The sequence below is a fragment of the Motacilla alba genome, chromosome 14 (assembly GCF_015832195.1).
Source record: "Motacilla alba alba isolate MOTALB_02 chromosome 14, Motacilla_alba_V1.0_pri, whole genome shotgun sequence".
NCBI lineage: Eukaryota > Metazoa > Chordata > Aves > Passeriformes > Motacillidae > Motacilla > Motacilla alba.
Window position 1 is genome coordinate 8,455,279 of NC_052029.1, and position 17,836 is coordinate 8,473,114.

At 41.3% G+C, this 17,836-nt stretch overlaps 1 protein-coding gene across 2 annotated transcripts in view; it reads right to left on the bottom strand.

Moving 5' to 3' along the window:
- Positions 1–17,527, bottom strand: part of SMG1 (SMG1 nonsense mediated mRNA decay associated PI3K related kinase) — a 60,644-nt gene extending 43,117 nt beyond the window's left edge. The window contains exons 1-5 of one of the 2 annotated variants that reach the window (XM_038151041.1): positions 17,200–17,527; positions 8,140–8,303; positions 5,016–5,171; positions 2,355–2,491; positions 74–132 (exon numbers count right to left, since the gene is read on the bottom strand). In XM_038151041.1, the coding sequence (XP_038006969.1) occupies positions 74–132; positions 2,355–2,491; positions 5,016–5,171; positions 8,140–8,303; positions 17,200–17,288 (605 nt within the window). In that variant the 5' untranslated portion in view covers positions 17,289–17,527. The remainder of the gene's footprint in view (positions 1–73; positions 133–2,354; positions 2,492–5,015; positions 5,172–8,139; positions 8,304–17,199) is intronic. The other variant, XM_038151042.1, reaches the window with a different exon arrangement.
- Positions 17,528–17,836: the final 309 nt, after the last annotated feature.

Consider the following 17,836-nt stretch of genomic DNA (forward strand, 5'->3'; position numbering starts at 1 on the left):
CAAACATTTCCCTCTCTACTTCAAACCTAATGTTGACATTATTTTTCCCCTTTAGAGCATTTTTTCAACTTACCTTTCATTGAGCACATCATGAATGGCAGTCAAGATATTATCCAATTGTTTAACGAGTACCTGTAATATAAGATACGTAAAAGGCATAAGCACAGTACCCAACACTGCCTCCACAATAGGCCCTGTTTACACCCACATTAAACACACCATTGCCAGTTCTCCTTGCCAAGAGAATGCCATTATGCTTTCCACGGCCACTGCAGACTAGCACAAACTATATTAAGCAACACTGCAATATTATCCTAGATGTTATATTTGATATTTATTTACAGTAGCCATGAAAATACTGGCAGCCTGCTATCAAGGTCTGTTCCAAGTTTAGTTCTTGTTGATAACATTACATCACCATGGAAGACTCATCACACAGCTCATGAGTAGCATGTACTAAAGGCCAAATCTCTAATACTAATAAATCAAATGTATCACAGGAAAATTTAATGGAACGCATAATATAATCAGAAGTATTAAAGGTTCTACTTAGGCAACCCTGCATTTTAGTGAAATGGAATACAGTTTTGGAGATGAAGAATTACTGATGAACCAGTGCTTCTCAGTAAAAATAACCAGAAAGACTTTTTTTCCTAATATGCACTAAACCCCTGCCACATTAGTGATTTGATTGAAAAATCACACATTAGCTGCAACTGCATAACATCTTAACAGGAATTTTTCTTGACAAGTTAATAAAAAGGTTTATTCTCCTTTCTTCAGAAAGACATTCCTCTTTAACACAGCGGATGGTACCCAGTTTTTGTTTAAAGTTTTGAGCAACATCATGCTTTTAAGGGTGGAGGGACAGAGATCCACATGCATGACCCCTCAGAACTCATAATGGCATTTTTAAAATGTGTCTGGTACCTGCAAGACAGGCTAAAAAGGAAAAGACATCTCTACAATTTAGAAGCTAAAGCTGGACTCCATTAGATGACAAGAGACTACTGACTTCTACTACTTTACTTTGAACTCATATTTCAGCCCTGAAGATGAAAAGAATTCAGTTAAACTACACTAGTGTCAAGGCCTGCAGGACTACTGCTAGGTTAAACACTGTGCATTATGAAGTTTTGGCCTTGATATCACTTGACATCTGATCTTATTCTCATCAGTGAGCTCAGAGAAGCTTCTAGGTGACAAACTTCTAATATTCTGACCACTAACAAAGTTTGTCATCACTGACTTAGACATTACAATGGCAATTTCAGTACATTCTGAGATACCACTAAACCTAAATAAAATGCTGTTACTAAATAAAATTTTAAAATGGGGAAAACCTCATGGAGAACAATGGAAGAACTAAAAATAACCACAGAATAACAGGGAAAGCATTTAATTCCTAAAGCCTTGTAGTAACAAGAGGAAAGCTGAAGTGTTAACAAGGCTTGCAAAGGGGCTGCTTACACCTAGGTGCACAGACCAGAATACTCCCCATATTCAAGTCTCATCTCCTTTGGAAAAGAGCACAATTATCACTGGTTAATTAACATACAATGAAAAAACAAACCAATTTCTTATAAGTAAGGACAGACACAGATCCCACAGCTAAAGTATCAAAACACTGCTTGCAAATGAGTGGCAGGATATTAAACCATCACTTCCTGCTTTTTCAGTACTTGGAGAACTCCTCAGCTTTCCAAAGCAGTGGGGGAGATGTGTCAGACAATATGCTCTTTAATATTTCATTTCAAAATACGTAATATTAAAAATTTATACCCACAGTGGGACACTTCCCTTCCCATCCCCATGTCCTTAAAAAAACACTTGAGGACATTAGAGACTTCAGCAAACCACCAGAACTCCTAAAGATGTAATGAGAACAAAGATCTACTTAGTTCTCTTCCCACATACAGAGCTGTTTAGTTAGAAAGCAGAGTAGCTCTAAGATGAGCTGTTCACAAGAATAAATACCTGTGTACTTTTAATTTAAAATACAGAAGCAGTTCTTGAACAAGACAACAACACTTTACTTCCCTTTCCCTCTGCTTCCTTTTTGAGGGATCCAGAGGCTATTCCTAAGAGCAGTCACAGAAGGCCACACACATGCCATGTTAATTCCTACAGTTCAGGCATTCAGCAGTTTAGTTTAAGGGAAAACATCCTAATAAAACATTTCCTGAATTATGGAAACAGTACAGACAATCCAGGAATACACTCTCCTTTCTTGTGGAATGAAATTCTTTGTATACAAGACAATCTCGCAGACACATCCCAATACTCAGATTTGAAAAAGACAGTTTTATAAAACAAGAAATACCCAACGCTATGGAAAAGGAAGAATTGCTGACCAGTTTGTTTTCTGGTTGCTGGATGAATTCTTTCAGTTGCTTTACAGTAGCCAGTCTTCGGTCTCTGTCGTCTTCCCGAGTAATCCTCCGCAGAAGATTTGACAGTCGAGACTCGTCAGAATAAGACAACGGTCGCTCTGAAAAAAACAATTATTTATTTTTTCCTGCAGCATTTATCAACAGTACTGTATTGTCCAATATGTGTATGAGTGGAATCAATAAGTCATAATAGTTATTTAATAATTAAAAATAATCCTGATTGGTTTTCAACTTTCACAAAAAGAAAGTTAAATGTAAAATCCAATTTAGCTACCAAAATATTTCATTTCTTCATGTGGACAGCCCAGTACCTGTTGAACTCATTCAGAACTAAGCAGAACTGTCTTACTTCTACACAAAAACCCGGACTTAGTTTCCTTCTACATAAATGGAATTTAAAAAATGGTGTGGGGTAAGACTAAACCAGACTTCTGATTGAATAAACAAAAATAATTCAACAAATAATATTTCAAGAAAACCTTGTGGAATAAACGAGCTGCTTCCTGAAGCAAAGAACCAGATGTAAGTTGAAGCAACTACAAAGAACCAGTATTTTCTCTCTGATAGGTAGTAGGGCTCTGCTTCAAACAGGAAAATAGATCTGCTCTCCATTTTCTGAGGAACAGAAGCCCCCAGTGTGAAGAGGCACCTGGCAGTTCCCTTCAGCAGATGATAATGGGGGAGAATGAGCACCTTCCTAAGGCAATGCTTCATCAAACCTGGCCAACAGCACGCGGTACCAGAGAAGGTCACAGTGCAGTTCACCTGCTTCAGGGACAAATTACCTAGGAATTCATACAAATAATTAATTGTCCTCATTTGAAAAAGGAAACAAAATTTATTTCAATAAGTTTAAAATTAGATGTTTCACGGCGGTTCAAATCAGAGGATTCATGGAATAGGATGAGGTATACTTAGTCAACATGACTAATGAGGAAATCCAAGACAGCTACAGAGCTTTCTGCTCTACTCTGCTAGACATCAGTCATCTGATATGACTAAAGCAGCTTTGTCTTTATTCACTTAATAGCTAATCTGCATCACTCCCCAAGAGTGTCAGCTAATTGTTAAGTCACAATTACAACTTTCAGAAAAAAACAGAAGCAAAAAACACTAACCAAGAACACGACTGAAGCTACACTAATCAAAGCACTAGTTAACAAATACCTGTGACATCCACTTTGTGGAAATTCAGCAAGGTCTCAGCCACATGCTAACTCACAGAAGACTATTTTTAAAATTGTTAATGAATATACTAACAAGAAAACATCAAAGAACTTAAAACCCAAAATCTTGTTGCAGCATAATCCCATTGTATTTTAAAGAAGACACAAAAGACCAAAATGACTCGCTGAAACCTACAACAATCAAAGACGGCCAAGTTCAAAAGGAGAAACTCTTGAAATCTGACATTTCAAGGAGAGAAAACATACAAGTCATAGGCAGCAATTTCAGTCATCCCAATTATATATCCTAACCTTTTAAGTATTAAAGAGATGCTCACATACCCAGGAATACAGTCTGAATTAACTATTATTTAGTACTGGCAGAAAGTTTTTTTATTTGAAGAGTTTTCTATTTCCTGTACATTGACATAAAAAGACACTAAAAGGACTGCATGATTTTAGACCAAGACACCAGAATGGGATTCTAAAGTCACATTTTTGAAACAGTCATGTCACCACTTACATCTCAGCTCTTCCACCTGTGAGGCACACCGAACATTCTTTTTTCTCCTCTGAAATATTAATTCTTGAGAAGAAACAGCGTGTCCTCATGTTTATAATGTGCCTGGCATAAAGCAGGCAGTTTTTACCAGTGGCTCAACTACTACTTATACTAAATGATGCAATAAGTGACAGTGCTTAGTCATAAAGTTTCTATTTTCATTCAAAAATGCTTGGAATAACTCCTTTTTGTTTTGTTTTTTTTTTTAACTATGACTGAAACCTCAAATAGTGGGAAGAGTGAAGCCTTCTCCCTCAAAAACATAAGCCCAGCATTCCTGCACCCTCTTGCAACTCCAAATTTGTTCTTGCTGCATCTCCCAAGACCTTGCCCACATTCTTAGGATACTTCCAGCTCCTCCCTGGCCTCTATTCCTCAGCAAGAGGGAGCAGGAACAGTGGCAGGCTCAGGAGGACACACACAGTGACAGGACGTGACCACTGCTTGTCCTGCAGCCCAGGGAGAACAGGGGACAGCTGAGCTGCTCCCAACCACTGCTGCTCTTCCCACGCTGGGGCTCATAATTACCAACTTTTTACTCAGGCATCCATTTGCAACAAATCCAAAGCAAGTTCTCCTTAGAGATGCCTCTGCCAAATCTGGCTAACCTAAGTAAGGTTTCAAAAGCCATCTAAAGGAAATTGAAAGATTAACAGCCTAAGCCAAGTAGTTGAGAGATCTGCCAAACCTTTGGAGGAAGCCTCAGCACAAGGAACAGTAAAACAAGACAAAAAATGAGCAAAACACGTTTCCATCAACACCATCTAATCATGTAGCACAAAAAATAAAATCCATACAGACTGCATAACCACAGTGAACTTTTTTTCATATTCTGAACACAAGAAATACTGCCAAAAGAGATATCCTCTTGCTGAAAATCAGCCATGTCCTTACCCTGTGATTTCCTCATGTCTTTTGTGGCTAAAGCACGATTCCCATGCGGAACACTGGTAAAATCAGGATTGGTCACATTGTTAACTCTCAGCTCTTGCCCCAACGACTTCCGACCATAAGTATTTTCCCCAGATCCTCCATTGACACTGTAGCCACCTGTGGACAAACCAATGGGATTAATTAAAACAGGCTCTCAGACCACATATTTACCAGGGTGAGGAGTTGTGAGTTATTCAGTTCACATGCAAATTAGCAGCTCTATCCTCTACCACCTCCTTTAGCTTCCTTCTTCACTTCCACATGCATCAATGTTTTGTTACATACTGTAAGTTTCCAGCTCACAGATTTATAATCTCATCTTTTTTTTTTGTACATAAAAAAAAACGCTATTGTCATAAAGTTTAACATCAGTTTTGCTGCATTTAATGTTTTCTTATTATTACTTTGACTTGAAAGGCTTTGTAGAACACAAGGTCAAACTGCTAGTACACATGGCTAGATATTTTTACTTACTTCATGTACATGAAATCTCCATTCTGTTTTTACTATGAATCCACCACACAAGCTAAGTAAAATAGCCAAAAAAGAAAGTTTTTTGAAAAGACAAATATGATCTGTTTGCACAGATAGAACAACTCTCCTTAAACATAAAGGTCAACATTTTCACTAACACTGGTATCATCCTCAACTAAGGAGTCTACATTCTACATTCTCCCACTTAAGATACATCTCTGGTAACAATATAAAATGAAAATAAAAGCATCATTTTGAGTAATTCAATTGATCTTACTCCTAGATCCACAAGAATAAACACACTCAAATGCTGAAACTGGAAATTTTCCAGCCTGCCACACCACTTTGAGGGGCAGGTTCTTCCCCTCGGTACTGCAGAGAAGTGAAACTGTCCCCTGAGCCTGCCCAATCCTTCACTCAATGTATTAGAGCTCACCTCCAAGGAACATTTCTGAAGTGCCTTCCCTGTCCAAGACAGGGAAGAATCAACTAATAAAATTAAACCCAGAACGACAAAAAATATGCAAGATTTCTTTCAGAAAAGATATTTCCACAAGTCCACCTGCTTCAACGTATAAAAGGAGGTCTGGGGAAAAGGAGAGGTGGCTCCCCATAAGAGGCTGCCTACTGAGACTAAAGGATTGATAAAAAAGTACAGTTCAAACGTTGAGGTGAACCTGGACCGTAGCAGATGTAACAAAAGTTTCTTTAAGGCAAAACATTTGCTGAAAAGCAGATATTAACTACCAGTATACATTTGTGCATTCCTATACCCATGGGGCTACCCTACCATTACAAAAAACCCTGTGCAAAGTCTCACTTGTAATTGGTTAACAACTACAGTAAAGATAGTTTGTGTCTATTTAGGTTCCCAACATTATTTTTACAGCTCAGTTTTTAAACAGAAACCAGAAAGTGTGCCACCTTCACATTATTTTGTCAGAACAAACCACACTGTCCTATGAAGGAAGTAACTTCTAACAGCAATTAATACATTTGAGCCGAAACATAAGAGTCATATCCTTGGAGGTTTTCAAGCCTGAAAAACTTCCAAAAATTATCAATTTGTAAGTGATTTTTATTACTAACACCAGAAACTGGGGGGAGGCGGATAGGGGGAGTATGGAAGCCAGGACAGAAAATCTCAAATGAAAATTCCATGCTGGCAGACTCCAACAGATGAACTGAAAAATCTTAGTCAACAAAGCAACTATTCTGCATCTTTGGGCTTACAAATTTCTCCAATAATAACAATGAACTAGATACACCTGGAACTTGGTTTTATAGTTAGAATATCCTAATCACTTCTTTTCAAGTCACGCCTGAACAACATAGCACAAAGTGCTGAGCTAGCAGAGACATGCCCTGCAAGATACAGCACTGGAGGGAGAGCCAGGTACATTTTTCTTCTCAAATAGCACTTTCCCAGCAACTTCACAAACTACCTTTCTGAATTTGTCCAAAACTTACTATTTCACTGTGCTGCCAGTACATTCTTTAAATACTAGCCCACTTCAAATTACAAGAACAACCTCCTATGCCAGTCTGTGTTAAACACAGTGCAACATTCCACATTAGCAGACAAATACACTCACCTCCTAAGCAGTTTCTCTACTGAAGTGAAACAAATCTTAAGGTTCTCAAACTATGCAGATAAGCATGCTTCATGCTTCTGCCACCTACTAACACCACCTTCTAGTTATAAAAAAGTTAATTTGCATCCAGCTGTAATTTCCCCTAAGATACAGCAATTATTTACAGTCAGTTACAGGCCAGGGAAGTGGAGGGAGTTCAAACACCTTATAGGTTCCTGAACAAAAACTCCCCCACTACTATTCCTGTGAGATTTTTTCTTGAGTCTGGCCTGCCTGAGGATTTACATAGTCAAAAAATGACTCTGCAAGTAAGAAATCCTCTAATTTGATATCTGCATTTGGCAATTAAAAAAAGAAAAAAATCAGAATATAGATTTTTTCATAATTTCAGAAAATATATGATTCTGACTGTTTAGTTATTTCCTAGACATAGTATTTACATCTTAAAAATAAAAAAGAAACCAAAACCAGTAAAAAAATGTATGAATCACACATCACATGATTTACATGAAGTCAGACTGAGGTACATGAAAGTAGAAACTGCCATTAATGATAAGAATACAGATCTGATTACTGAACAAAGATTCCAGTTTGGTGCAGTAAAGCTACAACAGGCAATAGATCAGCCTAGTAGCCTGTTTAATCCAATATCAGAAGTAGTGGAGACTATTCAAGAGGAAATTGCAGCCTGAAGACCAGACACATCCAGAATACTATTTTTCAGAAAAAAGTACTTATTCTGTTAACACATCAAGCCTTCTCTTGCATTCTTCTCCTAACACAACTGCACGTTTTTCTCTGTATTCACAACAACCACAACATTTCTTTGATCCCTGACAAACGTCCCAAAACAGTGATACTGTGACAATGAGACAAATCAGTTCACTGCCTTTTTTGAGGGGAGGGAAAAAAAAAAAAAACCACCAAAACAAAATAAGAACTTCTCCGCCATTTCAGTTTACTGCCTTTCCCTGATCATCCCCTCACAATCACACATGAAACAGCAATCTGTGTACCTTTTTCTTCATTCTGTATGTCAGTGTGGACTCTGATATCATCGTGTCTTTGCCGAGACACCACAGCTGAATTTGAGGGTTGTAATCCATAGGAGGCAGAACTGCCCCGATCTCTGGATGAAGAATATTTTAAATTGTCCTGGTCAGCTGATGCACTGTCAGTTCTACAAAGAGAAAAATATTTTTTTATGTAGGGATATAACAGGAGTGGGATTCACATTCACTTATAAATGCAACATATTTAAATGACAATCCCAAATGTATTTCACTACGTCAAAAAAGTTGTTTGTCTAACCTGTTGCTTAAAAAGTGACCTTAAATTCACATTGGGACAGGAACTGACAAATTATCACAGCAACATGCAAAGGAAATGCATTCTAGTGTGCCGTGCCTTTTCTTATGACCTTCTCAAGTCTCTTTCCAGTTGCATGCCTATACAGGGATAACATTACTTCCCAGAGGTGACAAATAAAACACAGCTAGGTCCAGGTATGTATCACAGCTGGATGATACAGTGCCTACCATTTCTGAAAGTCATCACTAATCTACAGATGAACATTTATGTAATATGCCATGGGCCTTACTCAGCAACATAAACCCTCTTATTAGATGGAAGAATGTAACTGATCATCAGCACAAAAATCACATATTAAGTTTTTACAAAATAAAAACTGCTAAGCAAGGAAGCAGGCTTTACTGTGAAAAAACTGAAAGGTAAATTAAGAGCTGTGATCCTTAAGAGTGAATGTCTGCAGATAAAAGGCAAGTTCAAAAGAATCTGCATTAGGTTTAAACCACTCTCATATCAGAAAACTGATGTAGACCAGACTAAACTTTTAAGGAGAAAGATTGAAATTATGAAATCAACTCTTCTCCCTGGACACACTAAGTGGTTTAATTTTTAAACATACAGGACTTAAATAATAAACATGTGTGCATGAGAATTCAGAACATAAACTCAACCAATCACTCTAAATGCACTCTCAGAAGCAATGATGGGGGGATGACATTAAAACAAATAAAGCAATACCCATCCAAAGGGAGAGTCAGCAGAATTTCACTCAGCTCCAGAATACCTGTATTCAGACTATTCAGATTACTTAGAGCAAGCTTTCCCTACTCTAAAGATCTACTATTTTTACTTAAAGTTTTGGATAGTTCATTCCATTATTTAGCAAAAAAGCAGGACAGATCACTCCTATAAATTAACTACAATTTGTGTCAGGATAAACACCACATGTTCATAAAGAAAATTTCTTTCATTTTTCCTTTTCAAGACAACACTGTGATTAGAACTGGTGGACAAACTCAGGAAAAAGGGAAATACATCCAAGGCCAAAAGAGAAAAATACAGGTAAACTTTTTGATAAGCAGTTGTTACTTAAGCAGTACTAAAGGCTTGCTACTGTCCAACACAGCTCGGCCTCAGTACAACTGGAAGCGGAATACCATGAGCACTGACACTTGCAAAACCAACTGGAATTAGACACACATTTTATTGTCCTGAGAATGTTAGAAGACATTATATTATCAGTTTGGAACAATAAAAAAACTGTGCTTTTTCCGTGTTCTCACAGTGCAAGTTGATATTAGATTTGCTTGGCAGGTATTATTCCCTTTTGCACTGTAAGCAAGTTCATTTTTAGACATTCACAGCAAGACACTTTTCCTCTCTTAGTATTCACTCTGCCATCACACCTACTGCTTTCTTGGGCACTTGCTTGGACTATTTAAAAAATAGGCTATGCTACTCTAGAGGCAAAGCCTTAGTAAAAGTCTGTATTCATGACAGTTAACTAGATTGTAAAAATCTTTATTCAATTGTTCCACCATCATCCACCTAAGCTATGCTGAACAGGAAAGTTCTGCACTTCACATGGTACAAACTTTAAATGTGACCAAATCATGTGCAAATTTCCAGACATACACAGAGACCCCAGAATTTTTCCCTGCCCGAAAACCTCCCAGTTCACTCTGAGCAATTACATTAGCCTTTCAATGAAACAGGCTGACAAATTTTCAGCTGGCAAATTTAAGTACTGATGGCTTCTTACATTTACCTTCCCAAAGGGCATCGCTTTTTTTAAGGCAATGTGCTGTAAACTGAATCATCTCTAATTGTCAACCATTAACACTGAAATTCCTACGTATGTAGAAAAGCTGATTAAATGTACAATTTTTAACACTGTTCTGTGCATCCCTATCAACTGAAGGACTACACATGTTCTCAGCTAACCCCACTTCCCACAGGACAGCCTTTGAACGCTTTGTAAAATTTTCCATTGTGGTAAAATACATGAGCCTATTGTTTCTCCAGGAAAACCCACACTCACTTCATTCTGGCTTCTGCAACAGCTAACTGCAAGCCAACCTGCTCACACTTTATCATCAACTAAAAGGTGAGTCCAATTTTAGTAAAAAATTTGCAATTGTTCTCCTATATATCAATTTAAGAGACAATAATGCCCACAGACAACACTGTTCCCACTAAAATAAATGTGTAGCTTCAATAGGATAGAAACTCCTGGTTATCTTTATGAAGCAGAGACAAAAATCATCCTAGAAAGATGCTGGTGTTCTGTGACCCAACCGCCTGCTATGGTAGTGCCTGGAAAGAGGATTTCCAATGGGAAGGAGCTTGCACGGAGACGCACAGCAGAAGCAGAGCTGAGGACCTGACAGACCTGTGCATTTCCAGCTGCCCAGTGGCACACACCACTCCTCAGTGGGAATGGAACTCCACAGCTGTACTGTGGGCTCCTGCAACACCACTCTGGGGACTTGTGGCATGGGCTCATTCAAGAGCTGGGGCTGTGACCCAGCAGCTGTCACCCCCCCCCCCCGTGCTCCGGGCACCTGGGTGACACAGGGCACTGCTGTGCACACTCACTGCGTGCACAGGCAGACACAATCCATTTCTAAATCCATTTCTGAAAGACACTATTTTTCATGTCAGGAGTGTGGTTACTATTTTGAAAGAAAGCCCCTCAGAACTCAAAGGCAGGCACTCTGTGCTCAGGTCCTTGCCAAAGTTTTAAAAGTAATTACTTTTTCTACCTCCCTCCAGCCATTCCACCAGGCAATGGGCAGAACTGTTCTGCTGGTTACCTCAGCTCATGCCTGCATTTCAGGAGGGCACTGTTCTGCTCACATGGTGATCTTTACACTGAAATTGCACCAAGCAGATGGCAGGTTACACGACAGACCTAATGCTCAGCATTATCCTATGTAACAATAAATTTAAGTTAAATACATTGACATTGCCACGTGCCTAACAAACATAATATATTGATTGCATCTCAATGTACAACGTTAGCAATAGATAAGCAAAAGTAAAAACACAAATGCTACATTAGACGAAGTCAAAATGGGAAACTGCAAAGATGAACATGACTGTGATTACCTTGTACCGTGGCTTCCAAAGCCTATTTGGCACTTCATGAGAGACACTACCCTGTATTACTTCTACCTGACAAGCTCACTGATGGAGAGTAAGCAAAGTACTTCAAGAGCTCACATGAGAGTTTTCATCTGTGTCTGGTTCTGGTGGAAGATTACCCATCACCACCAAGTGGCTGCAGATGCTGTTTTAGCAATATCTTCAAACAGAAGATACTGTGTTCCATTTTCTGCAGGGTGATTTTAAACCTGCCTTTGTCCAACAGGAAAGGAAAATAGTTCATCCACCTAAATAAGCAGAAATAGCCACTAGTGTGTCCTCCCTCTCCAAAAAGGCTGCTTTTTTTTTTTCCCACTGGCATGCAAAAGCAAACAGACTTTTCAAAAATAAGTCTACTATCTCATTTCATCAAAAGTATGAATATGATTTGACTTACCAATTTGTCTGACTGAAGAGAGCACAGCTAAGAGCAACTACTTTAACTTATCCAGAAAAAAAAAAAAGAAAAATAGATCAAAAATGTATTGTTATTTTTGTTATATGGAAGCCTTAAGAATTTTTGTCCAAGAAACTTGCTACAATCTGGTGTATACTGTTCATTATGTGTAGCTTTTTCAGAACAACCCTGCCATATGGACATTATTTTGAGACAAAAATCACTTAATTATTCAACTTGATTTTATTTCTAGGACCTACAGGACCTACATGAAAGATTTACTCCAAGGCAACTCTACTGTGTGAGCTCTATTATTACCCAAGTCAGTTGATTTTACTTGCTTACTTGCTCTATTTGCCAAGTTTAATTGAAGTAATGCAGATGAATTCTTCATTACTGAAATTCTTTATCAGCAAAATATTTAAAAACTTTAAAGAGTCACTGTATTCACCCAAATTAACAGCTTCCTAACAGGTTTCTGACTGTTCTGCCACTGGCATGAAGAGCTTCCTTTTGCCATGATCTTCTCATCACTTGGTCCACCCTGCCAAGCCAGACCCTGGCTGAGCCCACCCCACAGCCTACTTTGGCTTCTTCTCCTGTGCTGAGAAAATACAAGTGGCTGTGTTTTCTATTAATGAAATAACTAATTAACTAGCTTCCTACTGCAGTTCTGCCATCTCCATTGCTGGACATCTACCTGCCATCACAGCAGCATTTTAAATCACCTCTTGATTCTGTGTCACTCCCTCCTTAGACAGTAGCTGACCAATTTCATTCTGTTCCACACTGGGCGTTATTAGAAGGCAATGTCAGGGAAAGGTATCACATACACACATCCTCTTCTTTTTCCACAGGTGTATTCCAACAGACATTTTGGGGTACAGGATGCTGAGCTAGCTAAACTCTTGGTCTGATTTAGTATGGCTGCTCCTGGATGGAAAATGATCTGCACTCCAAGTTTCTTCTGCTTCCCACTGACTCATCTTCTTTAATCTTCCTCACATCTCACTCTCCTCTGTCTTCACATTAAAAACAAAGGTTTTTACATTACAAATTTCAGCTCCTCCATTTTACCAAAACCCAAAAAAAGCTTGGAAAGGTGTGAAATCAAAGAGTTATGATCATACTTAACACAAATGTGAAAGGAAATCAAGAATTATGGCTGCAACTCCAGAACTGAACCCATTCCTGTTCAGCATCTCCCACATGCAGCCCACTGAATCTCTTCCCAAGGTTTCCATTGATGTTTTCACAATGGCACCTTACAACTGATCCTGCATCTCATTCTTTAAGCTGCCTTAACATCACTGACTACTTTTCTCTCTCCCTCCCTATCTCAATCTTTGCTTTCCTCTCTCTCAGCCACCCCTGAAGGGACAGAAGTCATATCCACTTTCACCCTACATGGCTCTACATCCATTCTTAGGTAATCACAGCAACATCCTCAAACACCTCTATGCTGCCAACTTTCAGGTCTCTCATCTGTGCAAACTACAGTTTCAGCCTATTTCTAACAAAGGTTTTACAGGTAGTTTGTTGTACATGCTAGCACAGGAGAAACAGAGTCTCTGTCTCAACTTTCCTTCCACACAGCACCTGCTACTATCACCTGCTTGTCATTCACTGCCTGGATCCAGCAGCATTATGATCAGATAATTTCCACAGTGAGTGCTTGCTTTTTGTAAAATACATGCCTCTGCCCTTCACAGCCACGTGAAAAGCACTGCTCTGAGCAGCACTTTCCTGGGCCATTTGGTCTAGTGAGTTTCTTTGCTCCCTGCCAATATCTCCCAACCTGTCTGAATTAAAGACAAGGTACTTACTTGTCCTCAGTTACAAACTTGCAGCCAATATGCTGGAAGGCCTGCTTAGGCCACAGTCTACCTGGAAGGAGACCATATTTTACTGCCTAGTCTCATCAAGCCCAAACCCATGAGGACCAGGCAGTAACTTGGTTTGGCAAGCACCGCGCTAACAGAAATTTGTAATTCCTAACACTGACTTATGCTGCAGGAGAAGGACACATTCTCATAATTTTCATAATTTCAGTACTAATGATGTGAAAGATGTTGTTCTACACTTTTTCACATCCTCCCCTGCTAGCCTACATTTATGATAGGTGAGGGAGAGAGAGAGGTCCTATTAATTAAAATCTTATCTTCCTTTTCACACTTTCACCTAAGAATGCCATGCTGCACCCTGCACTGGCTAACCTGTACCCTGCACCCACACTCCTGCATTTCCTCCCAAAGAGCAGTACTGCTTGTTTCAGTACACAATTAGCCCTCAGCACTCTAACAAATGAACTCTGTTCACACACAAGGCCTGCACACTGAAATGATTTTATTTTTTGCCCCAAGAGTTGTAACAGGGAAAACGCAGTGAGATCTGCTGAACGAGAAAAGAAAGAAGCAAAGTTCTAGACAGCTGCAAAGATTAGGAGAAGGGAGAACAAGATCTCATCAAGCCTTCTCAAGAAATCCTTCACTGTTCTCTGTCACATCCATCCAACATCTGTCTACAAAGTTTTTGTGTGCTATGAACCGAGTCTGGTACACAGCAGTGCACAAAGTAATTTGCCCCTATACATCAGGACAACTTCTTCCTCTGTAGCACACAGGCAGCTCTATCTGCACACACACTGTTGGAAAATAGTCTGTGTTCATCTGATGTATGACTGCATCCACACACACACACAAAAAAATCTCATTTTTATTAAAAACTACTTTTCCTTAGAAAAAGCTCTGCGCTCCAACTTTCAGTTTCACATTCTTTTCACCACAAGCCCCAGTGCTGATTAGCATTACTAAAAACTGATTTTCATTAGTAGGTCCAGATTTCCTCTCAATCTAGTCACTTTTATACACACAAAAAAGTGCATTTGAAAACAATCCATCTGATGATACACCCATGTATCAGCAGTTCCTTTTTTTGCCCCTAGGAACTTGAAACAACTACAATTATTACAGCTTTCACTACTTGGGCCACTTCCTTCACCTCTTCCACACCCTGCAAGAAAACATTTACCAGCAGTATCACCTGAAGTAAATGAAACAAACAGCCAGCAGAAAGAGGAAGGAAAGAATATGTGGCTATATTCGTGTTGTGAGGTTTGTCCAAGATCGTATTTCAAATTATGAAAGAAACACAGACTGTCAGCTTTATATAACAGATCTCCTTTCAACCGTGCATGTGAATCACTTTTAAAAATTAGTTAACATCAAATCAACAGACTCATTTAATCTCTGCACTGTCCTTAAATTCATAGTATAAACTCAGGTTTCCCACCACCAATCTTTCTGAGATGTAAAAAAATGGAGCACTGCACATACTGTGTTCGGGACTGTGTGAACCTTTCTGATTCCTGGTATCCCCCACCATAATAACAATAAAGTAATATTTAAAGGAAATGATACAGTTAAATTCCAAGAAGTGTCAGGACCAGTGTAGAGGAGTTGACTATTTCTTAGCAGAAGCTCTGGATCACACAGTGTGATGGAAACAGAACAAGGCCCTATCCATGCTGAGGCTCCCTTAGGCTGCCACACTTTCCCTGGTGCTCTCAGAGCTTTGGTTCTGCTGTGGCTTTGGGGACAATTATTGTAGCAGCCCAGGTCACACAGCTGTACTTGAGAGCTAAGGAGGCACCAGACTACAGGGAACACACCAGAGCCACGCATGGAGGTAACTTCTTAAACCAGCCTTTTCACCACGCAAAGCATCTCTGCAGCTACACTCTTACTTTCACCCCTAACTCTACTGAACCCTCTGTAGGCAATACTACATTGGCTAAAACCAGCTTCCTAACCCTCAGAAGATATAATTTTTAGATTAAAATATAGAACTCATGACAATTTCATAGATCCAACCAAAATGCATTTATAAAAGTCATCCACCACAAAGACACATCCAATTTCTTCCAGGTGGAAAGGTCACAAGTTAGGGCCCAAAATTACAGACTGCAGCGCAGAAAACTGAAGCAAAAAAGTAGGTAAGGAGTAAAAGATCAGTCTTCTTAATTCTCTCCCCAAAAAAACCCTAGATGCTCTAAGAAAATGTCACCAATAAGGTTCATAAGTTCTTAAGCGAGGAAAAAATAGTAAGTTATGTGACCAAGTGTTTCAATCACTGAAGAAGTTAGAATTTAAATAACCATGCCCCATACACCACTAAGAATTGAACAGCCTCTAGCACTGGCCCTAGAGGCTGTGTTGTTAGCTGTTCAAGCAAAAGGAAAGCTTCTTTCACAGTAAATGCTGAAGTGACCTTCACATTCACCCAATTTTTCTAGTCCAAACTACATGAGACTGGGACCATCACCTGTCAATATATTCCGAAGCATGTGCCACTCTGTTCTCCACTGGAAAGTTTCTAAGTAGGGTCCTATATTGTGTTAAACTCTCAAAAATACTACAAAAGCCTCAAATCCACATCTTTTTAAAAAAACCTTAGAAATACCAAATTTATTTAGGATTTCTACATGACAATTTTGACGCTGAAAACAGCAAGACTGAGCAGTAGAGCAAATACATTGGCATGAGACAGATTAGAAATAATTAAGACCTGAAATACACTCTCTACATCTAACTAAAGAAGTCAACAGATTTTGTATTTTACTAAAACGTGCCAGGTGTAAACACACTTAAAGCCTTACAACACATTTTAAATAGGCTGGGGTGAGAGTTTATACAGATCAACTATTCTCCCCAGATTATTAAAAAAAAAAATTAAAAATCCAAAATAAACCTATGTAGTACGATGTTAACCCTCAAAAAACTACGAGTACTCCTGCAGCCTCAGTTCTTCCCTGGCCGCGTTCCAGCTGAAAAACAGGCTAAAAATACGAGAGCCGAGCCCACCCCCGCTCCCCCGCCACCGCAGCCCCCCGCCCGCCCCGCGGCCGCCGGGGAGGGACGCGCTGCCCGCAGGCACACACCGGCCACCGGCCGCACACGTTACAGGCCGCGGGAGCTCCGGGGGGAGCACGGCGCGCTCCCACCCCGCCGAGCGCTGACAGACCCGGCCCCGTCCCGCCTCCGGCAGCCGCGGCCCCGTCCCGCCGCCTGGGCCCGCCCGCCTCCCGCGCTAGGCCCGGCCGCCAGGAAGTGGCTCCGCCGCCGCCCCGCTCCCCCAGGCCCGGCGGTGGGGCCCGGCCGAGCCGCCCGCCCCGCTCTCACAGCCCCGAGCCCGCGCCCCCGGCCCCGGCCCCAGCCCTGCCCACCTGGGTTGCCAGTCATTCCAGCCCCGCGGGTGGTAGTGCTGCCTGCTGCCGGTGCCGCTCAGCCGAGACCCCGGGGCTCTGCGGCTCATTACCTTGCCCGAGACGGCATGGCCGGCCGGGCAGCGGCGCGGGACAGGGCGGAGGAGCAGCAGGAGCAGGAGGACGCGGGGGGAGAGGCGCGGGCGGCGGCTCCTCACTCGCGCTCCGCAGGCGGTGCTGCTGTCTCACAGCGCAGGGAGGGGACGCGGCCGCCGCGGCTGCTCCGGCTGCTGCCCGGGCGCGCAGCACGCCGGGATGGCGGACATGAGCCGCCCGCCCCTCCGCGGGGCACGCCGGGAGGGCGGGCACGGGGCGCGGGGGCGGCGGCTCCGCCTCCGGCAGCCGCGGGACGGGATCCCCGCCCGGGGGGTCCCCGCTGCTCTCCGCCCGCGCCTCCCCCGGGAGCGGCTGGCCGGCGGCGGCGCCGCCCCGGGCGGTGAGAGGGGTGTCAGCCCGCGGCCCTGCGGGGAGTCGGTGACAGCCCTCCAGCTGCCAGGGGAGCCCGTGCGGGAGGGCGGCCAGGGCGTCCCGACGCCAGCAGCGAAGGGATCGCGGAATCCCTGGGGTTGGAAAAGACCTCTGAGATCATCGAGTTCAA